The sequence below is a fragment of the Talpa occidentalis genome, unplaced genomic scaffold (genome assembly GCF_014898055.3).
Source record: "Talpa occidentalis isolate TD23 unplaced genomic scaffold, MPIMG_talOcc4v2.1 talOcc4.17, whole genome shotgun sequence".
Taxonomy (NCBI): Eukaryota; Metazoa; Chordata; class Mammalia; order Eulipotyphla; family Talpidae; genus Talpa; species Talpa occidentalis.
The window spans coordinates 56,648,257-56,674,949 of record NW_023601754.1 but is presented as its reverse complement, the minus strand read 5'-3'; the positions used below and the strand labels follow the sequence as shown (position 1 = coordinate 56,674,949).

Genomic DNA, 26,693 nt, shown 5'->3' with positions numbered 1-26,693 from the left:
TAAATGAAACAAACAAACAAACAAATAAATAAATAAATAAAAAGCATGCCTCTATAAAAAAAAAAAAAATTAAAAAAAAAATAAGTAGCTTAGGTTTTCATGCATATTAAAAAGGCTTTTTGGGAATTACTTTGAATAGTGCAAAAGGTTTCTGAAACCAGAAAGCATAAGAATCATGGTTTTAGACACAAGTTGGGATAATTCTCCTTGGCTTTGGTGATTCGATTTCCTAATATTTTGCAATTCTCAGCCCCTTTTCAGTCTTGGCTGGTGGGGAGACACTTGCTGCCTGGTTTACTGTGGTTCTAGCTGAGGAAGCTGGTCCTCAGTGACCTGAGGGACTTTGCTCAAAGTTGTTTTTTTCTTCCTTTGAATACACAGCTTTGACCGTGTAAGGTTAAAAAAAAAAAGTTAAATGTAATTTTTTAAAAAAGATTTATTTATGCGCACAAGAACTGGGGTGTAGGCCAGAGGTGTGTGTGTGACTGGGGGTGATTGGATTCACCAGAGACAGTGGAGAACAAGCAGAGTGGGGAGCAGAACAGGTGGTTCTACTGAAATACACAGCTGAGGGGAGGACCAGGTGAGACAGGAGAGGTCTCTGCGCCATGTGGGTCAGCTCTCTGGCTGGGGATCAAACTCAGGCGGCAGTGGCTGGTGATAGCTTGATAGTGCTGAGACTTTAACCCCTGCGCCACCAGGGAGGCCTCATGTGACTGTAATTCCATTTTGGATTTTACTATGTTGCTATGTATTAAAGTTGATATGTTGGAAAATAAAGTTAAGTCTTGTGTAGTAGCTGTATTGGGTTTAGAAATATTTTAAATGAGTTAATAGCTTAACATTTTCTCAGTTTTAATTATAATACAGTAGCTATAACCAGCATAAACAAAAGCTATTTTGAGGTCCACAATTAAATATATAAAGAATGGCCAGACAGAAGTGTGAGGCTTACTTCTGTAGACAGATGTGGGGCTGGTCATCCCTGCCCTCAATTGGTCGCTTCCTTGCTGTGACCTCACAGTGAGCCTTTGTTTTGCAATTCTCAGAGTCCCAGCGGGCGGAGACATTTGCTGCCTGGTTTGCAGTGGTTCTAGCTGAGGAAACTGGTCCTCAGTGACCCGAGGGACTTTGACCAAAGTTGGCTTGTTTCCTCCTCCTAATACAGTGCATTGCCTTTTTTTTTTTTTTTTTTTTTATTCCATTAAAAAGATCATTTGGCTTACTTGGATTTCATTGTAACAGTGGATTTTTTTTTAAGCTTATGTGTTGGCTATTGGTCAGTTCCAAATTTGAAAACTGCAAAGCTTGCTTTGCCTCTATCCTTGAAGAACCTTGGTGCCTGCAATAACTGAAGGCTGGGAGGCTTAGTTCATTCCCTGATGCCAGAACACCCAGTAGCCTGTTCCCTGGCTTGCTGCAAAGCATACACACTTTGTGTCTATTTATTTTGTGTTTCACTCTTTCCATCGCCCTGTTTCTTCATGAAACATGCCCACCAAATGCCACACATTTTATTTTTTCCTCTGGTAAGAGGTAAGCAGATTGGTGTAACTGCATGAGGACTTTACTTTCCATGATGAGTCTAAGGACAGGTACCACTGCAGTAGATACACAGTTTCTAAGTGACTTTCTAATTCTTGACCTTGTCCTTGAGCTTGTATTGCTACTTTGGAGCACCTCTTTTTAAAAACACTAATTTGAAGGGACATATGTACTTCTACTTTGCAGCACTATTTAAATAGCTACGTTATGGAGACAACCTAAGTGCCCGAGAACAGCGGATGCGATGCATACACATGGAATACTACTCAGTTATCACAAAGAGATGAAATCTTGCGCTCAGTGACAACATGAAGAGTGAAATAACTTGAAGGAGAAAGACAAATACTGGATAATTTCACTTGTGGAATATAGAGAAACAAAACAAAAAAATTGACAAAACTAAACCAAAACAAACCCAGAAATAGTGACTGTAGAATTGGGGTTAAATGATGATATTCTGGGCTAGAGGACTTTCTCTGGGTGCTTTGGTGGGGGGTGGTGACATCCATCTGAGGAGGTGTGAACCTTTTCCTCTAAATCATAGTGTTGTAAACCAACATTACCTCAATTTTAAAAGAGTTTCCTTTAGTGCCACTAAGAGGAGACCATTGGGCATCCTTTTGTGGTCACTTGGACCAACTTTAAGCAAATCTTTATAAACTTACCTCATTTGCTCAGGATCACTAGTCATCGAGATCATTAAAAACTGTTTAATCAGGTGATCAACATATCAAATGGAGTTTTTTTTTTTTTAAGATTTATTTATTTATGCATACAAGAGCTGGGGTACAGGCCAGAAGTGTGGGGGGTGAGAGGATTCACCAGAGACAGAGTGGAGAACAGAACAGGCAGACTGACTGAAATACACTGCTGAGGGGAGCAGCGGGCGAGTGAGGAGAGGTCTGCTGCACCATGTGGGTCACCTCCCTGTCTGGGGATCGAACTCACTGCAATGGCTGCGGGTAGCTTCATATTGCTGCGCCTTAACCCCTTGTGCCACCAGGGAGGCCCCTCAAATAGTTTTAATCCTGCAGGTCTATACGTATACTCAACTCCTATCACTTGGCAAGTCCCACAGTCCTACCTTTTACACTGAGCATATTTCTTTCCAGTCTCACATGTGGCTTTCAGTTCCAGGATTGAACTTGATGTGTTCTTTTCTCTTTTGGCCACTGAGCTCTGGAGAGAGGCTTCTGCTTTCAAAGGTGATTTGTTCACTCTGTTAACTTGGTAATGTTGCTTGCTGGAAGGTCCTCTGATGCATCACCTGTTATAAGTGGTAGGAAACGGGCTGAGTGTTTGGTGGGTAGACAGTGCCTCCCCACCCCATCTCATGAGGCCTGGTTTGCTCTGTGCCAGTGTCTTTACCTACAGACATCATAATAACCAACATTTATTGAACTTGATTTTGTCTCTGACATTTATTCAGCTTTTACATTCATTAACTCATTATTCTTTGTGACACTCTTATCCTCCACTTTACAGATGAGCAGAGACCCAGCAATGCTGAGTAACTTGTTTAAGGTCACAAACCCATGTCAAGAGAGATAGAGTGTGTGTGTCAGAATTGGCTGTGGAGAGCCCTCTGACCCTGGCTTCAGTTGTGTCCAGGCAGCAGAAGGCAACGCTGGGTTTGCTGCCGGTTGGCATGGGGCACTTGTCTTTCAGCTTGACTTGGTACTTGGTCTCCTCTGCCCAGATTGTTGCTTCCTGCCCTGTGTGACCCTTGTGAAAGTGATGCTGTGGTGCCAATGCTGCGTGCTCAGCCCTCTGGGCCTTACCTCCCTGGTCTTGACTGTTTCACAAGAGCGATGGGAAACTTTTTTTTTTAAGATTGATTTATTTATGCATACAAGAACTGGGGTACAGGCCAGAGGTGCTGAGGGGTGAGAGGATTCATCAGAGACAGAAGTGGGGAGCAGAACAGGCAAATCTACTGAAACACTGCTGAGGGGAGCAGCGGGCACCATGTGGGTAGCTTCCTGGCTGGGGATCGAACTCGTACTGTAGTGGCTGTGAACAGCCTCATAGTGCTGTGACTTAACCCCTAGCACCACCAGGAAGACCCTGGAGAACTTAAAAAAAAAAACAACTTTTTTTTTTAAAAAAGATTTATTTATTTATGTATACAAGAACTGGGGTACAGTCCAGATGGGGGGATGGTGAGAGGATTCACTAGAGACAGAATGGGGAACAGAACAGGCAGATTGACTGAAATACTCTGCTGAGGGGAGCAGCGGGCAAGTCAGGAGAGGTCTGCTGCACCATGTGGGTAGCTCCTGGCCAGCGGGGGGAATTGAACTCATGCTGCAGTGGCTGCAGGCAGCTTGATATATGCGTCTTAACCCCTTGCGCCACCAGGGAGGCCCTAAAAAAAAAAAAAAAATCCCGACTTCTGATTCTCCTCTTTCTCTCTTCTAATCTGGAATTTTAAGAACCCTTTTAGAAAAACCAGAGCCTTAAAAAAAGAAGGAAAAAAGAAAAACCAGAGTCTGGTGGCCTAAAATTATAGTGAGTAGCCTCACCACATGGGACTGTCTTGTTGTCAGTGGGACTGGCACCCATTAAGATGCTGGGGTTCTAGAACCCGGTTTTTGCATGCAAGACATGTGGGTCCTAACTCTGTTTGTCCTTATAAAGCTAGCACTTTCTCTTTACGACACTCCGTGAGCCACTTCCACCTGCAGAGCTGCTTGCTCTTAGCCTTGCCTGCCAAGGGCACTGGGCATCGTAACAGGTAGTGCCAGGCCACCATGTATGTATGGGACTTCATCCAGAGCTGCACGCGGGCCATCCTGCGGTGTCTTTTGGCCGAGTGCTGGTGGAATGTACCTCCGCTCCTGATTACATTCGGTGGGCCTTTGCGTTCCCTCTCCCCTGCGGCTGGACTGCGCCAGCGTGCTGCGGCTCTCCCGGACAGCCGCGGTCCTGTCTTGGTGACAGAGACTGCTGCTCCTCTGTGAACTTTTGGTTAACTTGAGTTTGAGTTTGTGGCTTGATTTACTTGCTTGTCTCACCCTGTCAATGATACCTTCTCTTTCATCCCGTTGGTGGTTTTAATTTTATTAGCCAAGTTCCTTGAGCCTATTTAAGATGCCAGCTTGGGATGTGGGTAAAGGGTTGAGCTGCTGCCCTTGATTCAAGTATCACATATCTTCTTGTGTCTCACTGCTGTCCTCGCAGGCAGAGAGAGGGAGAGAGAGAGAGTGATCAACTAGACCGTTGTATTTGTGTTCAAACTTGATTCACTTCTCCAAGATCACAGTTACGTGCCATTTCTGAATTACCTCAGAATCCATCTTTCTGTTAGAGCGGAAAGGCCAAGGTGCACACAGATCACTTTGAGAAGTGTAGCCTGTTGGTTTCCTTAAAGTGATTTTCCCTCCGACCGCTAGTCTCTTGTTTCTTACCTCTCAGCAGAGGTAGCTGCTGCTCACACAGGTGTTCTGTGACGCGGGCCACCGCTTCCTCAGAGAGTGCGTGGCATGTTTCCTTGCTAATGAAAAGACTGTCATAATGGGTTAGGTCCACAGGGGCTCTGCCCTTCTGTACTGGTATTCCCAGGGAGCAAAATCTCTACCTTAATTACCACATCAGCTGGCGGAGAGGTGTGGCTGCTAATTGATTAGACGACAGTCCTTTGCACTGATGTGGAACTGTGGGGTGATTTGGTTTTGTTTTTAAATAAACAAGTAAATCTGAGCCAGGTGAGTTTATTTGGGAGCAATGAAGGTCTGTGTAGGGATTCCCCTTTAGTCGCCTCGTGTCTTTAGTGCCTTTGCTGTCCTTGCTTCCTGACTCGGTAGTACGGGGAGCGCTCGGCAGGCTCTGCTTGCCACTCGGTGCAGGTGGCGAGTGTTTCCTTCCCGCGCCTCCGGTGTGCGCGCACACTCGCTGCTTGGTAGCACCAGATTCCTTTATTTGGTTTCGTTTTCATTCCCACCTTCTGTCTTGGAATGGTTGAACCCTGTTCTGAAATATATTTTTAAGATAGTGTTTAAAAGCAAACACCCTGCCTTTCTTGAAACCACAGAAACTGCTTGTGCAACAGCCGATAGGGCGGGCAGCCAAATCCACTCTGTTAAAACCAATCCCTTAATGACAAAATGTCAAACACTGATGTTAAGCCTTCATTATGATTGTGGTGTGAGGATTTTTCTCAATAATGAACGTTTAGGTGCTGAACGCCCAGTTTCACATTTGGAATGCTGCGTTATAAAATACTTCATGGTAAACCATTCCAGAAGATTCTTTGTATACCTGATCTGCTATCTACTGTTCAGGAAAGGTTTAAACAAATCAATTCCTATTCTCCATCATGTGCTTTTTTTTTTTTTTTTTTTTTTTTTTGCTTTTTAAGTTTCAGGACTAGATTTTCTTTTCTTTTTTTAATAATTTATTTATTTATGCATACAAGAGCTGGGGGTACAGGCCAGAAGTGTGGGGGGTGAGAGGATTCACCAGAGACAGTGGGGAACAGAACAGGCAGATTGACTGAAATACACCGTTGAGGGGAGCAGTGGGCTAGTCCGGAGAGGTCTGCTGTGCCATGTGGGTTGCTCCCTGGCTGGCCGAGGATCGAACTTGTAATGCAGAGGCTGCAGATACCTTCATAGGTTGCATCTTAACCCCTTGTGCCACCAGGGAGGCCCCAGGAAGTGATTTTCTTTTCTTTTCTTTTTAACATATAGAGGCATGTTTTATTTATTTATTTGTTTGTTTGTTTGTTTTGTTTATACATGCACTGGGTACAGTCAGAAGCGCGGGAGGGTGAGAGAATTCACCAGAGCCAGAGCGGGGAGCAGAGCAGGCAGAAGAACCGAAGTACACTGCTGAGGGGAGCAGCGGGCGGCAGGAGAGGTCTGCGCGCCATGTGGGACCCTCCTCCGGTGGCCGGGGAGCAGCCGGGGATCGAACCAGCGCCGCAGAGGCTGCGGGCAGCTTCGCAACCCAGCGCTCAACCGCTGCGCCACCGGGGAGGCCCTATTTTATCCTATTTTTATAGAACTAGTTTCAGTGTTGTTTTTCCTATACTAGAGGAATACTTGGGTCTTTTATTTATTGCGTAGAAGAACTGGGATGTAGAGTAGAGGTGTGTGAGAGGATTCATCTAAGACAGAGTAGGGAGCAGGACAGGCAGATCTACTGAAATACACTGCTGAGGGGAGCAGCGGGCGAGACAGGAGGGGTCTGCTGCATCATATGTGGGTTGCTCCCTGGCTGGGGATCCGAACTCAGGTTGTCAGGGTGATAGTGCTGAGACTTAACCCCTAGGCCACCAGGGATAATCAACCAACTTTTTTTCTTCAGTATCATAGAATCTCCTCTGTTTGCCTAGGGATTCAATTTCTTCCCAAGTGCTCTCAGGAATGAGTATTTGTCCCTCCCTACTACCTTCCAGATGAGCTCTGACACTGCTGGTTGTCTGATGGATAAGAGTTTAGTTAAAAACTGGCATCAGGGCCTTCCTGGTGGCACAGCGGTTGAGCGCTGGGCTGCGAAGCTGCCCGCAGCCTCCGAGGGTCCCACATGGTGTGTAGACCTCTCCTGCTGCGCCCACTGCTCCCCTCAGCAGTGTACCTCGTCGGTCTGCCTGTTCTGTTCCCTGTTCTGGCTCTGGTGAATTCTCTCACCCTCCTGCGCTTCTGACTGTACCCAGTGCTCATATAAATAAATAAATAAATCTTTCAAAAACAAAAAACCTGGCATCAGTATGTCCTGAGCTGTAGTGCTGATTGCATGAGAATTAAGGAGGGAGGCTAGGCTTGACAATCTATTGGGAAACAACAGGAAAAATAAACAGACACGTCCTCCTAGTCACGGGCAGCACTGAGATAGGTTCTGGGTGCAGAACTCCAGGAATCCCTTTTAAAACTCCCCTAAGAGCACCCTCTCTGGTGTTACCAGCAGGGGCCTTTTCTGACTTCATTTCCGTGACCCCAGTCCTGAGCAACTTTTTTGACTTTGTGTTTGAGCTCTTCCCACATCCTCTTTGCTTGTATATAGGCCTGTCAGTTTCCAGATGGGGATGAGATGAGGAAGGCCAAATGACTGGTGTCCTGCGAGTCTCCTGGGCTAACCACCTCTCAAGCCATGGCACGGCTCTCGCCATGCTCTCCTCCCGGCGGGGGCGGCATCCCATTCATGGAGCCGCAGGGTTTAGGCAGGTCCTCAGAACACAGACCTGAGATCTGCAAACCTTTCAGCCCATGATTCCTTTGAAGCCACAGACTTCTAGTAAATTGGAGGGACTAGGCAGACTGTAGCTTTATTTCCTGGATTTGGGCCCTTGTCGGATTTTGTGATTTGTGCTTATTATCTCTCCTCGTAGATGACGTACTCTTTGGAAGGTTGGGCTGTTTTGTATCCTTCTCTCTGTCCTCCCTTTCCACCCACCCCAGCCTGTTAGAGTGCTTTGTACAGGTCACCTTGCAGTTATTTGTAAAGTAAAACATAAGAAAAATTATAACGTGAGTATTACTCTCCACTTAAACCTCTCTTGGAGAAGGTGTCATATTGGTTTGTAAGTTAGATCTCTGTCTGTGTTTTTGGCCATAAAAGTCACAAGTCTTGATCTGTGTCTTAGTAGGTACCAGGATGACTAAAAAGAAGAGCGTTAGCAGAATGAGAGGATAAGGAGGAAGGTTTGTGCTGTTACTGGCATGTGTAGAGAACTGAGGGCAGAAGCCACAGGGGAGAATGCGCTCTGAGGAAAGCCCACTGGCTTCCAAAGTCGAAAGGGGGCCAGAGGGCCAAGTCCTCCTGGCATTGCTGAGTTCTTGTCCCTGACATGCAGCGTCTCTGGCTAAGTTGTTGCTTTTGGTTAATTCACTTGGCCACATCCTTCCCCTTCATGATGGGTGAAGAGAGGTACACCAAGTGTTGGGAAGGGTGTCCGGAGTTGGCAGGGTCATGTGGCCTGCATCAGAGGCTGGAGTTATTTATAGTGGGGACAAGTTCAGGAGACCGGCACAGGAAGGACTGATTTCACACCACCTCAGCGCCTAGTGTTGGTGAGGACCCAGATTTTTCTTTGAGCATCTCAGGGGCGATCAGTTGCTTTTTGAATTGACAGAGCGCTGTGAGATCAGGGGCCATGTTTCCCAGGATCTTTGTGGGTAGGACAGGAGCGAGAAAGGTGATAGTTTTCTTCTTTCTTCTTGATCCCCTGGTCTTTGTAACTCAGGGTGTAGAAGCTCTACCTTGCTTGGGAGTCTCCTGTATTTGAATCAGGGCAGAAGGCACCAGCCAGTGGAGGGTGGTGGGGAAAGGACTTGTTGGACTAGTCCGGCTTGGACCCGCCTCCCCTCCCCCCACTCTGGGCAGGGAGACTGAAACTGCTCCTTCCTGGACTTTGCCAAGTCGGTTTCTCCTCCTGGGTTACCTGCCCACAGCGGGCAGGCAGGCAGCTCCCCACCCAGGAGCCCGTGAAGGAGCCGAGCTGTTGGAGAGCCGCGATGTGGGTGGGGCGGGTGCTGGCCACTAGGCGTGCCTTGTATCTTGGGTGTGTGGGGGTTGTCGTCCTGGCCTGCTGGAAAGGACTATGTGACTGTGTCGTGGTGCTTATCCCTGCACCTTGTGGCCACATTCATGGCATGCAGAGAGGCTGGGAGGGGTGAGGAGCTTGTAAATTTGAGTAAATGGAGTCTAGGAAGGGAAAGGATCCTTCCCTGGGGCTCTGAGTTCAGGTTATGTTATAATGTTTCTAAATCTGGAGTTGTGACCTAGGGTGACTTTCATTTTTTCAGTTTGAAGCAGAAGAGATTTTCCAGTGTGTGAGTGGGCCATGTTAGGTGAGGGTTACTTCGAGAGCCAGACTTCTAGGCAGATGGACTCAGTGTAAGCCAAGGTCAGGATGTGGTCTTCAGAACACGCAGACCATGCCTGCTTCCTGCTGCAGTCTCAGGGACAGGGCTGGAAGGCTGGGGAGCGCAGAGGTACTGGTCACCCTCACATCCACACGGGACAGACCCTCAGACCTCATCTCCAGTCCCTCATTTACAGGTGGGTAATGTAGGTCCCAAGAGGGTGAATGACTTGTTCAAGGTTATTTAACTTGTCTTGGTAGAGCCTGGTATAGAGTTGCTTTCTCTCAGCGACCTTGGCACTGCCCCCCCCCCCCATCGCTTCCACTTTAGAAGTCGTCCTGTTGCTTAGGTGGCCTGCATGGGGCTACCTGCAGACCCTATGGCAGAAGGGTGACTGGAAGGGACAAGTGCAGGGCAGCACGCCCCAGCTCCACACTGGGGTGGGGTAGGTCTGAGTCCTGCCAGAGACTGGTCTCCCTGGAGAGGTGCCAGAGGGGGCTCAGGCACCAGCGCTCTGAGGGACCTAGCTTGAAGGGGTCACATGGAGCAAAATGGTGCTAAGAGCCATTGGGTGAGGAGTCACTCTGGAAGAAAGCAGGGAGACCTGGACCCTGACTTTCCCTCCGGAGTTAGGAAAGCCTTTCTTGAGAACCTTTTGAGTGCCAGGCACTGTGCCTTGGGCACTGAGGACACAGAGATGACTTCAGTCCTGGAAATGTCCCTTAGGCCTCTCTTGGTCTTGTGTAATGGTGAGAAGACAGCCACCAAGAGTGGTGAAGGAGGTGCCCCTTCGGCCAACAGTGAGGTCCTGGTGCAGGAAGGGCTGCAGGGCCGCTCCAGCCCGTGCCAGGGACCCTGTGAAGTCAGTCTGAGTGATGGAGCAGGGGAAAGTTCCTGCAGGAAGGGATGTAGCCCAAGCTCAGGGGGAGGGCACGGCCCCAGGCAGTGGGAGGCTGAGGTGAAGGCCTGCAGCTCTGAGAGGCCTCCATTCTGCACTGGAGGACTGTGGCTGGAGCCCAGTGAGATGCTAGGAAGGGGCGAGGGTGAGGCTGGAACTTCAGGAGGGGAAAAGGAGCCAGCCCATAAGCAGCTTTAGGAAAAATCCAGAAAACCTTGTGGGTCTAGTCTGAAAACCAGTTTTACGTGTGTGTACGCACACACGTCCATACATAGACGTTCTGTGCACACATGTGCACATACACAGATTAATCAATTGAGTGTGTTTAAGGGGCAGTTTGAGGCTGTCACCCGGCCCTATGCTGGGTCAGAGGGAGCCTTGCCGCATGCAGGTGTGGGCAGGGAGGGGCTGTGTGGACCTTCAGTCCTGCCAGGGGCCTCTGGCATTGGCTCTGGAGCAGGACTGTCTGAGGACACTGCTGCTGCTTCTGGCCCAGGGGCCCCAGTTTCCCTCTTCTCATGGGGGAGTGACTCACAGCCATTGCTGTCACTGGAGCTTCTGCAGGATTTTTAGAGGCAGCCTGTGCAGGCCAATGGTAGCAGTTGGTGAGAAAGAGGAAGTACCTGGTGGCCATCCTACCTGCCAATCCCGACAGACATTTCTGTCACTAAACAGCACCTCTCTGTGGTAGCCTAGGGCTCTGCGCTGGAAAAAGGAGGTGCTGTCCCTCCACCCCTTGGGAGGGGCCCTCATCTGTGGCTTCTGCTCCACCCTTGGCAGGGACTGGATTACACAATCCAGCCAGAGAGTCCCCTACCCTCCTGTCACAGGCCGCAGGAGCGTAAGCGCTTGAGTGGCGCAGCATGATTACAGGCTGTAGAAACCACCATGTGCAAAAGTACAGGGTGGGAGCCCAGCCCCTCAGAGGCACCTCGCTTCTGACTGCACGTGGATGTTGGCCCGCAGCAGCGGGGTCCACCACGCTCCTCACCAGGCTTTCACTCTTCCCCGGAGACCATGAACCTGCCCACCTCCTCCTGCGCTCCAGTTAACAGGAGAGCCCGTTTGGAGTGTTTGGCAGGAGACGGGCCTGCCTCTCCCGGCTTGGTTTCCCCTCCTTTTCTCAGCTTGTTTGATGTGCAGGTTCCCCAAAGTTCTGCAGTGGGCAGGAGGCCCCCACCCCCCCACTTTGAGAGGCAGGGCTTGAAAACAGAGAATCATAATCTTCCTTCCTCCTCCTCCCCCTCCCCCAACACCGCCAAACAAACTGGAGTGACCGGCTCAGAGGCTGGAGAGCGGGACTCACCCGCCTTGCTGCTCTGTTTGACAGCCTGATCTGAGGAGATTAATGGAAGCGTGAGTGTGTGAGTTCTGGAGCACAGTGCCATCCCGGCTGGTCCTCCATGCCAGGTGTGTAGGGAGACCAGGGATCTTTAGGGGAGACAGTGACCAGGCCAGGTGTGCATTTCCCAAGGCCACACCTTCTGTAAGGTGTGGGGAAATGGAACGTGCTTCTGAACACCCCTGCTCTTCAAAAGGGCTTGATGGGTGGTTTGGGCAGTTTCTTCTTGGGATCCCTTGCAGTGCCACCTCCCTTTCCCCTCAGCCAGGTTCTCATGTCCTAGGCTGGACTTGGTACCTTAGGTGGAAGGATGGGTGCCTCTTCCCTGGGCACAGCAAGGCTGCAGGTGGAAGGTTAAGCTGCTGCTGTACCTGACAGGGTGTTGGGTTGGGAGGGAGCACAGCTTGCCAGCAGGTGTTTCATCTTTGCCCTCTGCCTGGCTAGGGAAGGGGCACTACCCCAGCCCTCTCCAGCCAGCCAGGGCAACCACAGATGGAAGCATCCTCATGCTCAGGCTTGCATGCCCACTGCAGGGACCAGGCCTGAGCGGCCCAGGCTTGGCGAGCAGAGGGTTGGTTACTTGGGCGCTGGGGGCTGTGACAAATGGTGGTGTAGAGGAGAAGGGGGGAAAACCTAATTTCACAGGGCCGGGGGCCAGCTTCTGCAGCGTCGCTATGGAACGCCTAGACCGCCTTCCCCTCTTCCTTCCTGTGTCTGTGGCTAGTGCGCTCGTCATCAGGTTGACCTCTGCTTAGCGAGGATGACCCTGAACTGGTCTTCAGACTCCCTGCTGCCCAGCCTCTCCATCCTGAACCTGTGTCTCGTTTATCCCCCAGTCCCAACATTGAGGAGGGCAAGAAAAGACTCCAGGAAGTTCTGTTTGGGTAGTTTCACTTCTGATTGGGCGTTGAGGCATCTGAGAATCGTTTCTTTATTCAGATGTACCCTCAAAACATCCCTCTTTCTTAAGCCGTGCACCATATAGATTTCTTGGTGGTCTAGGAGACTTTGCTTTGACTTAATTTGGAATTCTTCAGGGCGCCCTATGTTGCCCATCCCTGTAGTCTCTCCCCAGCTGCCCCTCAAACCCAAACATTAACCTTTTATACAGTGAACATTGGAAAAACTGAGTAGTGCCTCAAGGTCACTTGATCGTAAGTGGTATTTGGCATTGTGAGCTGCTTTGGCGTTTGGTGAGAGATTTCTGCTTTATATTCGAGTAAAAGATTTCTTGGCGGGAGGCCTCTATGCCTTGTTCCCAGGACTGGCCCGGTGCACAGGGTTTGCCCCCTTCCCTCCCCTGACAGGTTGTTTTAATCCTCTTGCCTATAAACAAGTGCAGCAGAACGTGTCAGGCCAGCTCACATGACCTTGGTTATCTCTTCATGGCAGCCAGCATCAGCTTCAGATACTGCAGTCACTTGACATTGTAGAGTGTCAGGGGAAGGAGGTGGACACACCAGGAGGAAGCCTGGGTCTGCCGAGGAAGGTAAATGGGGACGGGTGATTGCTGAGTGAGAAGCAGGTAGGACAGGTTGGCTTCTGGCGACAGGAGGAGAGGACAGCTGGATGCTCGCGTGCCTCTTGCTCTAATTCTGCCAAGTCCGTGCTTCTGGTAGCTCCTTTATCTTTTCCCAGTATCTCACACCCTATCTGCAGGGGCCCGGGACCTGCAGCTGTTTTAGGAAACAGCTCCTGAGACAGATGTGTGCTAACTCATGGGATACAAAGCCCAACCCCAGAAATCCCAGCTTCCCAAACAGTGATCTTGTTCTGTTGTGAGGGACAGCTGGCTGGTGGTGGGAGCCTGGCTGCTGCAGGGGCCGCTGAGTCTCCAAGCCGGAGACACTCAGGAGCTGGAAGTGCGGCTAAGTGCTCACCACTGTCACCCCCGCACCCACATATTTCCCTCATGGCACACTGCAGGGAGCGCTCTGGGACTCCAGTCACACTGTGTGTGCGTGTTAAATACTAGTCACTTCTCCCATTGTAGCTATTGATTTGTCTGGCTTGCAGGCCCATGTAGCCAGAAGGTCTTGGCCGGGTTGCTAACGCTGTGTACCTCAGAAGCTGTGTGTGGACTCTGGGTTTTCTAGGGTGGGCTGTATGTTGATAGTGCCTTTTTATCAGGGCAAAGTAGAGTGGCCTTTTATGGAAGGGATGAAACAGTTGAGCTGCTAGAGCCTTTTCTGGCTTCGCAAGAAACCCAGGTCCAAGTCTCAGCCACAGGAATGGATGACCAGAACTCGGCCTTCAGCTCAGACTCTCCTCTGCCGGATTGAAAAGATCTCTCTTTCAGAGGTATAGAGCTATGGGTGGTGAGCTTCAGGTCAAGAAGTTAAAGCCAAAAGAAGTATCTTTTTCTGGTAACCTACAGAATAACCTGGAAGCGCATATGGAATTGTAGTAATAATAGCCAGCATGTCGTGAGCAGCGAGCTTGTGCCGGGCACTGTGGTGAGCGTCTTGGGTGGTGTTGGACGTGCAGTCATTTCTGACTTTACACCTTCTGTTTCTTGCTCGAGCCCCCTCTCTGCTGTGGGGCCTCTGGCCCTGTTAGCTGACTGTCCTGGCCGGAGCGGTGGGGTGAGAGCAGCGGCCCCGCGCGGCTCTGACCAGAGGTGGTCTGGCGCGCTTTTTCTCCCCATAATTAGATCCTCGCTTCAGCCCCTTGCCTGCCGGCAGTTAGAGCTGCCTTCCAGGATTTGTTGGGGGGACGCTCCCTCTGTTCCTTCTGTAGCTCTCTCTTCCCTGCCCTCTCGGAGTGAGTTCTCTGTGAAGAGTTGCAGGCCTGGCTGCTTGCCTCCTTCAGAATAACCGGCGCTCTCTTGTCCGCCAACTGTGTCTGTAATAGCACATCGAACAATGCCCCGAAACGGCTCCTTTCCTCCCCGGTGCCACCTGTTAATTGCCGGTTCTAATAGCAGGGCTTTCACCAGCACCAGAGAGCCTTTTCCCAGGTTCCTGTCACGGGCTGGGAAGCTCAACCTTCCAGCTCCCAAGCCTGCACCCGGCCTCCCTGCTGCCGTGGCCTGGCCTCTGCCACCCTTCTCTGGCCTGCTCTCCCCGTGGGAGCCAGTACAGTCGGATTCTCTTCCTAGGACTCTCGAAGGTGAATTAACTATAAAGTGCTTTTTAAGGAGACACTTGTAGTAGGAAACGGCAGTGCGCCCTGCTCTCTGCTCCGAGGCCGAACGCACCGACTCCAGGGCACCCTGGAGTAGAACTGTCCTCGCTGCCAGAAAAGGAACAGTTTGGCTTCAGGGAGACAACCTGGGCCTAAAGTCAGAAGCTGATGTGGTCACACTAAGAAGCTTGTGTTTTCCAGTCTTCTCCCCTGATTTCTGACAAGTGAACCCTCCTCTTTTTGCCTGGCAAACCAGCCAGTGCTCCTGCCCAGGACGTGGTCGCTGAGTAACAGGAGCCAGCACTGCCCCCTGCCAAGGGTCTAGACTGTGGTGACAGCACAGGTGCCGGGAGGTGGGCGGGAGGCAGGTCCCAGCTGCCGTTGGCTAGCAGGGGCGACAGTGCTGGGAAGCCTTTGCCCCCAACATGCCAGGGGCCTGTGCCTGGCTCCCTTTGCTTCTCTCTCCTGTCAGAAGTTCTCACTGGTCTTGAGCAGTGAGTCCTCCTCCTCGTGTAAGGCAATGCCCATTCAAAATCTCTGACCTCCGACCTCATTCCTCATCTCCACCTGGGTTCAGTGCGCCTTAAACCTACCCCAAGTGCTTCAGGTGCTCACCCGGGACGTAAAGGTCAGGGATCCCCAGTTTCTGCTGCCCTTGCTGCTTGGAGAGCAGACTGCGTTCTTGGGTTCCCTGTTGGAACTCTGAATTTCCTCTGCTGTTCTAGACTGTGCTTCATCTCTCAGGCATGGTCATTGCGCTGCTTCAGATGCTGGGTGGGCCCTCGGGGCTGACCCGCGAGCACAGCCACCATTTGTAACATGTCTCTATGGAAAAATGGTTCCTTCTGAGAGCGGAACTTCTGTTAGGTCGGGGATTTCTCGACTAACTCGCTGCAGCAGATCTGCATATGCCTCGTGGAAGTGCTCTCATAATTTTGTGGCAGTGGCACCGTCGATCACAAAAGCAAGCTGCCCTCCTGGACACCAAAGGAGAAAGACAAAAACCAAGCGTGCGCCGATTCCCCCTCCCCTTCCTCCCCAGAAGACTTGCTGGAGAGCATGTCCTGGGATGGCTCTGAGGCGAGTGAGACTGCACCTTCAGGTCTGGCGGATTGACCGTGTCGGGCAGTGCCAGGACAAGTACGTCCCACCTGCTGCCCTCACCTGCTTGGTGTTTTTTTTGTTAAAAGATTTATTTACTTATGCATACAAGAACTGGGGTACGGGCCGGGAGGGGGGTGAGAGGATTCACCAGAGGCAGTGGAGAGCTGAACAGGCAGTGGGCAGCTTCATAGGTTGCGCCTTAACCCCTTGTGCCACCAGGGAGGCCCCTGCTTGGGTTTTGACCATCTTCGATAGGAGGAAACGGGCCCTGCGCAGGGGAAGCCTGGGGTGGGGTGGGAAGGTTGCTTATGGAAAGAGCAGCCAGTTGGCTTTTTAATGGACACTCGAGAGGAACAGTCACATTGCAGCCTGGCCAGGTGGGGATGGGTCAGAGGTGGGGACGGCCTCACTGCTTTCTGTTCCTTCTGCTGCTCAAGCTCTGACCTCTGGCCATGGTGACTTCTGCAGCAGCAAACTTTGTCCCAGTGTTTTTTCTGACATTTCTTCCTCCTCCTTTAACTCCTGCTTCGACACTGGAGGAGCTGGAAGGTGGTATTTTTCCCCCTTTCAGAGGGAGGTGCAGTGGGAAGAGGCACGTGTCTTACTCAGCACCTTCCAGCAGTGGAGCTGGGGCTGGAAGGGCCCCGAAGGCCTGTTCCCAGCCCAGAGCTGGCTCTGCTCCCTAGCATAGTGACAATTTAAGGAAACACATTGGAAAGAGCAGAGACAAAGGGTTAAATCTGCACCCAGGTAGCAAGGCTGTTGCATAAAAGCTGAGAGAGGGTTTTTTTTTTTTTAAGATCTCGTGCTGCTTTTTTACTTTGTGTTGGCAAAAACCCCAGGAGAAGATGGGAGATTCTGGGAGGAGATGATTATGCTGGGTGAGTCAACTGAGCTCCCCAGCTGCCGTTTTTAGTTCCTTTGCTTTTCTGTAACAGGAGGCGGTGGGGGGTGGTGGTGGAGGATGGGTCTGCTGGTTTGTGTGGCAAGACAGGAGGCAGGTGTATATGGGCGAATTTGGGGGGCATTCGCAGGTTGACAGGGCGTTACCATCCGCTCACTGGTTAGAGGAGGAAATGCTAAGGCAAAGTGCTCGTGTGGCCGACAGTAAGTAAACCTTCTCCATGTCACAGTCGTGTCCTCAAATCAGTAGCCCCTCAGAATGGCTTGATGGTCCTGGTAGCAAAGCCGTGGAGGGGTAGGTGTGCACGACCTGGCCAACAGAGCACCCGGTGGTTTGAGGGCAGCAGGAAGTTTGGAGGAAAGGGCTTTTCCTTCTGTGATGAAAGGATGACTTGGGCGTGATTAAGAGTGTGGGGGTGTTGAGGGGTGGCCCTGGTGCTTCCCAGTTGTCCTGTATTCTGAGTACGGTTCCCCTTGGCGAGTACCTTTGCCTGAAAATTTGTGTCAGAAGAGAGCACCAGGGGCCTTGTCAGCCTCTGAGATGCCCGTTGGCAGAACTGACACTTCTCAAATCTCACCCATCCTTGGCAGAGAGGGTCTTGGGCCCAGAGCCTGCTGGAACATTGTCTGCAGGTTGCCCTGATGTGGGCCACAATGAAAGATTTCCCCCAACATTTTCTTATTTAATCATTTGTACACATTTATTTGGTCAGTCAGCACCGTAGAGAATCCTCCGCCCTCTGTGGTGGGCATTGCTGTGGGTGTGAACAAGGCCGGCGGGGCCCTCCCTTTGCATCCAGTCCATTGGGAAGGACAGACAGTGACCAAACAACTTCAGTGGGCAGTGAGTGTCTTGAAAGAGGAAAAGGGTCTCCCAGCAGTAGGTTTTGACCTTCCTTCCTTCTCTTACCTCCCAGGGGAGAAGGGGAAGGTGACTTTGAGCATCAAAAGATCCACTTTTGGGCCTCCCCGGTGGCGCAGCGGTTGAGCGCTGGGTTGCGAAGCTGCGCGCGGCCTCTGCGGCGCCGGTTCGATCCCCGGCTGCTCCCCGGCCACCGGAGGAGGGTCCCACATGGCACGCAGACCTCTCCTGCCGCCCGCTGCTCCCTCAGCAGTGTACTTCGGTCCTTCTGCCTGCTCTGCTCCCCGCTCTGGCTCTGGTGAATTCTCTCGCCCTCCCGCGCTTCTGACTGTACCCAGTGCATGTATAAACAAAACAAACAAGCATAAATAAAGCATACCTCTACCACTTTTATTCCAGGAGCATTTTCACAGGGGGCAGCAAGAGGCAGCAGCTCTTGGGCACTAAGGGCATAGAAAGGTGGCCCTGGCACAGAGCGAGAGGGGTAAGGTGTGGAGACTTTAGGTGGATATAGGGTGTGTAAGATGAGATGAAGAGGTGCTGTCAGGGTGTCCTGCGAGGCGAGGCCAAGGCCGGAGAAAGGTGAATCCTTAACAAAAGGATTAGGACAAAAGGGTTTATTTGTTTGGATCACTTAAAAGAAGGCATTATGTGATTGCCGGGCCTTAGCTTTTGTGTGTGTGGCTCTTGCTACCACAGTTCTGATCCACAGTTCTGCACAGCAACCAGAATGGAGGAGCTAGGGTCCCCCCACATATCTATCCAAAACCCTCAGCTGCCCGTGGAGGGCCACGCAGTGCTCTGGAAACACCAGCTATTGGGCAAAAGGTGTTTTTCGAAGCAGCCTAGGCACCTCAGCTGCGCCTGGTTAGTCCCTTCAGCTCCTGTCAGGCTTCTGTAAAGTGAGCAAAACCTTTCTGCTGCAGGCTGCCTCCTGCCTCCCCCAGAGCCTGGGCTGCTGGCAGCCTGGCTCTCCTGTGATATGGAGGAACTTGTTGGTCGCCATGGTTACAGTAACCCACTGGTACGGGAGGAGCTGCACTCCACTGAGGCTGGCAACGCCAGCTTCCCCCGGCCCTTGGCACCATGTGGTACTGGTATGTCATGGCTTCCCGGACCTTTTCTAGGGGGCAGGAGTTATGGAGCCAGCAGGCCTGCCTTCCCCTGGACTGCTCTGGGCAGGAGGGGTTTTCTGTTAGCAGATAGGGTCTTTTTTTTGCCTGACAGCCCAGCCCTGGTAGAAATTTGACTTTGTTTATTCTAGAAGGAACACCAGTTTTGCCACACTGATACTTACAGTCAAGTTCTTAGAAATTGTAGCTCATCTTGTGGCGGAGGAACCGTGGAGGTGCAAACAAAGTTCTTAACTGAACGTCAGGAGAGATGGTAGAGAGCCCTGTGGAGCCCCTCCTGAGCACCAGGCCCTGTGGTCAGCACCCACGTGGAGTCCTCTTCTCGTCTTCCCACGAGTCCTGTGAAGAGGGGACAGCTTGTGTCCTTGTGTCCCGATGGGGACACAGAGTGCAAGAAGCCAGGTCAGCCTGCCCGTGTTCAGTCAGCCGGCACGGAGAGAGGCAGCCCCGTCTGCCTCCGGAGCTCTATCCTGTTCTGTTCTCCTGAGAGGGAATGCAGTGAGTCTCATGTGCACTTCCCCCCCTTGAAACTTCTGGAAGGCAGGAACCAGGTCTCTCTAAACTTTGCAGCGGACCCTGACTCCAGAGGTCAGTTCTCAACAAAGGTTTGTGACTGGGCAATAGTCACTGGGAATTGGGATAGAGTGGACCCTGAGAGCAGATTCTCTGGCATGGCGGGGTGCTGGAAGCTGTTGAAGCCCCTGATGCTTGGCAGAATCCACTGTATTTGAAGAGCCTGGCAGACTCTGAAGACAGATTTGAGAGGGCTCATTGCACTGTGGCTTCTATGTGTAAGGAAGTGAATAGGGGGTGACTCCTGTCTGCTCTCACTCCAGGTCAATTTTTGCCTGTGCTGAGCCTGCAGGCTCCCCTCTGGCCCACGCTGCAGTGCTGGCTGCCCCCATGGGCTCAGGGTGGAAGCTCAGAGGGCTCAGGGCAGCGAACCACCTTCCTCTTGGCTTTGTGCTTCAGTTGCAGGCCCTGCTAGACCCAGTGGGTCCCATGTGTCAGGGAGGTGCCCACCCTGGCTGGGACAGTTTATACAGCCCCCTTGCAAGGGGGATGTGCAGGGCAGGCCTGCGGGGGGCATCCAGCCCCTCCACTGGTCAGTGCTAATCACAGCTTTACAAGGTCTCTCCTACCCAGAATGCTTCACTGGCTTCTTCACTCTTGGCAGTTAAGAGCGACAGTTGCTAGGGTCTCAGAAGGCCAAGACCGCTCCTGGACTCAGGGAGGAGGAAGGGTTAAGGAACTGGCCACTGCCATGCCACGTGACTTTCCAGCTCAGCCCTACCCCATCTCTCCCAGCCTCTCTTTGAGGTCAGTGCTTGGTACTTCCTCAGTTTACAAAACCCCTTACTGCCTCCCACGATAGGATTGAGGAAACAATCCTGTCACATTGCAAAACCCTGGGGACTGGGAAAATGGAGCCCTTTGATCCCGCTCTGGCTCCTGAGTGAAGGGGCAGGTGGTGCCAGCAAGCCTGAACGCAGGGTCCAGCATCAGCCCTGGCCGCTTCTGCTGAGATCAGGGTCCCCTCGGGGAGGGGTGCGAATAGGAGGGGTTGTGTGGGATCCCCAGGTGGGCCTTTAAGACAGCCCACCACCCTGACCGGAACTAACATGGCGTCCCCGCTGCCCCAGACACCTTTCCTGAGGCTTCACATCTTCCTCCTCCTCATCTGTAGAGGAGGAGCCAGGGACTTGGCTGCTTTGGGGGGAAATAAGGCATCAGATCAGACATCAAGAAGAGTTGATGAGAAGTTGGTAAAGGGGCCTGTGGGGAGCCTTGAAGCCTGAAATGGGCACCATGGCCTGGGGCTCCAGCCCCATAACTGCTCTGGGAGGCCAGGGAGCCTGGGCAAGTGTGTTAACCTCCATTCTTCAGTGTCTCATCTTTAAGTGAGGCTGCTACCTAGCCTGTAGGTGTGTGGTGTGGAGAGTGTAGGCAGCGCCAGATGTGTGGGGTCTGCTGACAGACTGGTGAGGCACGTGCTGCACAGCCTGGCCTTCCAGGTGTCTGCAGTGCCTCCAGGGGCACAGGAGGCACTGCCCTTCGGGAGGGGTGTGTGGCCTGCCAGTGGGAGCTCTTTAAAGAATTGCTGAATGGGGACAATCCGACCTAAACTAGTGGAATGAATGTGAAATGGACTAGGGGCCGGGGAGAGGCCAGGACCAGAACAGCAGTGCTGCTGAGGAGGCCCCGGCCTGTTCCGTGTTCAGCAGGTGCCCAGGCCAGTGAGGGTCCTATGGGAGGGAGCAGTGAAGAAAGGCTGCCCCTGGTGCTCGCAGGCCTGCATAGTTCTCAGAGAAAGCAGTGTTGGGGTGTGGGGGTGAGAGAGATGTGTGAGGTGGGCAGAAACCTAGGGATAGACTGTAGGGCCTGTTGGCTTGGGCAGAATTTAGTTAAACACCGCGTTCTCGGCCACTGATGTGGGTTCTTAGTCTACAGCCCACAGACCCCGAAGGGGCTTGTCAAACCCCTGTAATATGTCCAGAATATTTTGTGTATACTTAGAATGTGCGTTTTCTCAGGTTTAACACTGCTTTTTGTGATGTAGGTCCATCTGCCCCCCTGGTGCCGTGATTTCTGTCCCCCTTTGTTGTGGGGCAATGTTGTGTTGGCCCCCTGGGTCAGCAAGTCTGATTCAGCTACTCCTCCCCGCCAGATTTGAGCCCCTACCCAGGTCCCACCTGCTGCAGGGAGATAAGGGCTTTATGACAGCCCTGGCTGGAGACCGTCTGGGCGCCCTCTCCCAGCTGTTACCCAGCAGAGCACCTTGGGGAGGGTGGGGCAGCCCACTTCCGGGGAGGGGGAGGGGAAGGGAGAAGGAAGTTGATCTAAACCCGCCTCTTTTTCTCTGTCTCCCTTCCTTCCCGTTCCCCTCCTGCCCCTTTCCTCCCACCTTGCTCCTGGGGTGGCTTCCTGGGACTGCCTGCGCTTCCTGGCCAGCAGGCCCAGGCCGTAAGAAGCCACGGGGCTGTGTCCCTCGGTGCTCTCCTCGCCCAGCCCGCTCTCTCTCTGCTAGTGGTGGTTTCGGTTGCGACACAGTCCAGGTTCCCAGGCAGGAGCCGCTTGGCCTGGCTGCTTCGCTCCTTTTCTCTGAGGAGGTGGTGGAAGGTGTCGCCTGCCTGGCTGAGTGAGGGAGGCTGGCCTAGCTGCCTGCCCCGCCCTGGGCCCGGCTCTTCCCGGCCTCTGTACTTTGCCCTCGCTGCCTGACAGCTCCTGCTTTGGGCTCTGCTGAATGGAAGTCGCTGGTAGTCCTTGTCCCTTCCAGACGGGTATGTTTTCCCTTTTTCCCTCTGGATTTGCCCCCTCATTCCTCTCCCACCCCAAACAGGATCTTTAAAGAATTGCTAGTGGAGCCAGGCATTAGCACAGGTAGTAAAATTCATGGGCTTCCAGAGGCATTGCCTAGAAAAGGAAGAGGGAGCACATAGCAGGAGAGCACCCCCCTACTTGAGTCTGCAGGCTTAACCAAGTGAGAGGAAGAGGCCAGCAGCAGGCAGAGGCCCACAAGGGCGTGCCGGCGTGCCGTGAGGGGAGACTGGCACCAGGGGCATCCCACAGTGCTTACTCTGCCCCCGGCCGGGGAATGCCAGCCTCTCACCCCTCCCAGCTTAGCCCCTTTCCAGCCCAGGGGAAACCTCAGGACTCTGGGGGTCAATCCAGAGTGCAGAGCCCCAACACACGAGCTTTCCTAGGGGCACAATGATAGGGGGAGCCTCCAGCATTAGGGAAGGGGCCCTGCCTACCTGAGTCAGCGCCCGGCTCTCGGGGTGGAGACTGTCTTCCGGGCGGGCCTGGCAGCAGGCCTGGGCCAAGTTCTGAGATCTCAGGTTGAAGGAGCCACTGAATCTAAGGCTCTTTTATCCGTTTTCTGTGTTCTCTCTCTATCAAGGACCCTGGAGCTGGGTAGGTCTGGCTTCTGAATCAGCCAGCTTCATAACCTGCAGCTGCTGCCCTTGGCTCCAAATCCTGCCTAGAGGGTGACCTATTAATCATTCAGGAGCCCCCTGAGCCCGTGGAGCCATCTTTGAGCAGACTATGGGGCCCACCTGGGGGGTGGTGTAGGCTGGGCCTTTGGGAATGCCTGGGCTTCCATGTCTCACCGTGAGCAAGGAGGAAGGTCTTACCCTGCTGGTATGACCCAGGTCCCGGCAGAATGGGCCTAGACAGAACCCCAGAAAGGAGTCTTCCCTAAGAGCCAGCCTCATCCTCACTTCTCTTTGGTCTTGCAGAAGCCGCTGTGCTTAGGACCTAGGTCTAAGCAGCGTCTTCTGTTGAAGGCGCTCTCATTCCCAGCTTCCTCCCCCCGGGCTTCCCTTGCCCCCTCCCACATCCCTGATGTGAAAAGCATCTTGCAACACAGATGAAGCAAAGGGGGTGAGAGAAGGACCTGGGTGCCCTGCATCCTGAGACTTGATGCTTCCTCCGGAAAGGGGATTGCCTGACTTGTGCAGCAGGGGATCAGAGCGCAGGCGCCATCCTCCTGCCTCCCTGGTCTGACTCGGACCGCAGAGCCTTCTCGTCACTGTCCAGTGGACACAGCCTGGACACAGCCCTTCGCCGCTGCCCAGTCTGGCTCCCAGCTCCCCGGCTTCCCCGCCTGTGAAGCCTAGGGTCCTGGTGGAGCCGGGGAGGGTGCCCGATGCTTGGCCCGGACCCCTCTCCAGCAGGAGGGCTCATAGCCCCTCTTGTCGGCCTCCATCTGGGCTGCATCTGGATTCGGAGGACGCGGCGTAGAGCCGCTGTCTGATGGCTACAGGAGCTGGGGCTGTGTGGACAGGGGCAGCAGTGGGGACGACAGCTCTGGAGCGGGATCGGGACAGAGCATCGTACACAGGTCCCCTTACCTGTCCAGCGTGGACTGGGGATTATTTACTCACCATTTACGCAAGAGACTCGTGCTAATGAGTGGTGAGAGCCAGGACTTGGCCCAGGGGCAGCCCCCGGCTTCACGTGTAGGGGCCCTGCACGAGTTATCTTTTGGGTGGTTTCCTTCACCCTTTGTCATAGCCTCCCCTCCTCCTTAAGGAGCCTTTGGGAATCCAACATCACTCCTTAAGGGTGATGTTGATAATGATGGAGTGAGTGTGTGTTGAGTAGGCAACAGATTTAGGGTTTGAACCCAGGGAGTTTGTCTTTGGCATCTGCACTCTTCACCACGCCCCTCTACCTCGGAGGAGGAAAGAGGCGGGCACAGCACCTCTCCTGGTCTTTGAAGCCCCCCATGCAGGGTTGTGGTCCTTGAGCCAAAAATACCTAGGGGGGCAGCACAGAGAGAAGATTCAGGAGGACAGATAGTTGGAGTCCCACGCTTGGCTTCAGAGGGACAAGGGGCCCAAATCCTCATAGACACTGAATCCCTATTCCAGGCTTTGTGTCCTCGGAGAAGAGAGTGACAAGAAACCTAGGAGATGAATTAGAGTTTGTCAGAAAAAGGTCGCCCACCTTCCCATGTGGGGTGGGGCAGAGAGAGGTCTTCCTGTCTGTGACCTGAGGCAGGCCGCCAGGGTGCTAGGCACTTGGAGGGAAGCGGGAGCGCAGGGGAGGTCGGTCACAGAGGCCAGGCCTTCAGGCCCTTGGGAGATGAGCCTCGGGTGCCCTGGAGTAGGGTGACCTGAATTTGACACCAGCAGGGTTCAGAAAAGCCCTTCTTGCTGAGGGGCGTGAACCCTGGAGTTCCTTTGGAGGGGGTGACAACCAAGTATTTGAAACTCTTTGGTCTAGCAAACCCTGTTGAGGACCAGGCAGGCTCAGGTGGCTACAGAGTGTGGAGAGCAGGTGGCCTCTGCAGCCTGGATTGACAGGCATGGGCACTGGGACTAGACGTGGACGTGATGGTTGTTGAGGACGGCAGCGGAAGGGGTACTCCCTGAACGAGGAAGGAGGGCAAGAGGCTCTTCTCAGAGGTCAGGGACCTCCCTGCAGGGTCTGCCATGGCGAGGGCATCTGTTCTCCTCAGAGGGCCAGCCCCACATGCTTACGGCATCTGAGTCAAACAGCTCACCCCAGTCTGCCCACAGCCGCTCTGCGAAGAGAAGAGGGCCTTGCGTTGACAGCAGGAAGAAGGGAGCGGGATACTTACTTTCTCTTGTTGTTTTTCTGCCTGAAAAATGTCTTGCCAGGGAACCCTGGACAGTTCCTTGGGCCTTAACAAGTCCTTCCTTTCCACTGTGAATTTGAGGGCTTCACTTAGAGCCAAAAGGGCTATGAGAGGGCGACCTTTCCATCACATGCCTCTGGCAGCCCTGCCCCCCAAGACTCTCTTTTTGACCTTCCTGGGCAGTTCGGAGTGGGGCTCGGGCAGTACTTGGGGCCAGGATGCTGGAGCCATCTTGGCGTGGGGTCCCGACAAGAGACCAGACTTAGCAATCTCATTGAGATGAAATTCAGACAGCGGGTAATTCACCCACGGAAGGCACAGTTATGTGGCTTTTAGTGAATTCACAGAGCAGTGCACGCACCGCATCAATATTTCATTGGCGTGTTTTCACTACCTGGGCTCCCCGAGCTTTCACCCCCTCGTCCCCTCGCCGCCTCCACCCTCCTCAGCCCTCGACTGGCCTTTCTGTCTCCGTGGATTTGCCTGTTCTGGACACTACGGGCCAGTGGAGTCAGGCGCCGTGTGATCCCCTGTGGCTGCTACACTTGCCGCCGTGGGGCTCATGCGCGTGGAGCAGGCGTCGGCGTTTCACCCCGTCTCTGCTGGGGGTGCCCCACAGGGTGGGCTTTCCAAGTGGCCACTCACTCACTCTCTGAACTGTAGTGAGTGGCCGTGGCTATTTGGGTCCGGGGCGTGCGTCTCCGTGTCGTTGACGAGCTGCCTGGAGTGGTATTGCCAGGCTGCCAGCAACCCTGGGCTGGGCCCTGCAAGGTGTGTGCAAGTCTTGGCGCCCACCGAGGCTTTTGTCTGGGCCTTCTCCTTTTGGTGCCCCCTTCAGGACTGGCGTCGTCATTTCCCTTTCCTCACGCCCTTCTTTGAGCTGGGGGCTCGCCCTCGCTCAGACCCTGTGGTTCAGTCCATTCTTTGCGCGTCAATGAGGGTGACGAACAGTGAAGGAGACTGGGAGGCATTGTTGGGGTGGGGGGCGCACTTTGAGGCGATTCTGATCGTGTTGCTCCTGCGACCTGGCTTCGCAGCCCGTGGACAGGCATCAGGAGAACAGCAGCTTCGGGGAGGCAGTGCTGGGTGGCAGTGCTGGGCTGTTAACGGGTCTGGTGCCACCGGGCGGGGTAGCCAGGGATGGACAGCTCAGGTCCGCAACTCCACTGTCCACAGGACACCAGGCTCCTTTAGAGGGAAGACTGGCTCTCTTCTCATCCCCTCTCCCCCCTCTGCCTTGCGATTCTGGGCATGCCTGCTGGCCCCCTGAAGTCTGTCCCTATACTCCAGCCTCTTCGATGTCTGCAGAGAGCTGAGGGCAAGGGGTTGGGGACTGACTGGCGGTGAGCTTGAAGGTGCCCGTGTCTCCACCCCGCAGCCCGCCCTGGGACACCTCGACTCCAAGCCCAGCAGTAAGTCCAACATGCTGCGGGGCCGCAACTCGGCCACCTCTGCTGACGAGCAGCCCCATATTGGCAACTATCGACTCCTCAAGACCATCGGCAAAGGTAACTTTGCCAAGGTGAAGCTGGCCCGGCACATCCTGACCGGGAAGGAGGTGAGCACTGGGGCTGGGACATGGACACGCAGCCTTTCCCAGCCGTCACTGCCCTGCGGGCAGGGGTGGGACTGCCGTCCCAGTCCATCTCTTGTCTGTCAGGTGGAAATGAGGTCCAAGCAGTAGGGACACTGAGGCAGGGGGACAGGGCGAACATAAAGCAGGAAGTCGATGAGCATGCTGTGTTTAACCCGGTCAGAGGTAATCTTGGGCTTTTTGTCTCACGTCCAGGTAGCTGTGAAGATCATTGATAAGACTCAACTGAACTCCTCCAGCCTCCAGAAAGTAAGTGCACAGCCCCTCCC

General features: G+C 53.3%; 1 protein-coding gene across 5 annotated transcripts in view; it reads left to right on the top strand.

The window, feature by feature from the left end:
- MARK2 (microtubule affinity regulating kinase 2) overlaps window positions 1-26,693 on the top strand; it is a 52,692-nt gene that overhangs the window by 12,975 nt on the left and 13,024 nt on the right. For 4 of the 5 annotated variants that reach the window (XM_037517703.2, XM_037517702.2, XM_037517706.2 and 1 more), the window contains exons 2-3: window positions 26,209-26,388; window positions 26,620-26,673. In XM_037517703.2, coding sequence (XP_037373600.1) covers window positions 26,209-26,388; window positions 26,620-26,673 — 234 coding nt within the window. Of the gene's footprint in view, window positions 1-20,021; window positions 20,042-26,208; window positions 26,389-26,619; window positions 26,674-26,693 lie in introns of those variants that run through there. The other variant, XM_037517709.2, reaches the window with a different exon arrangement.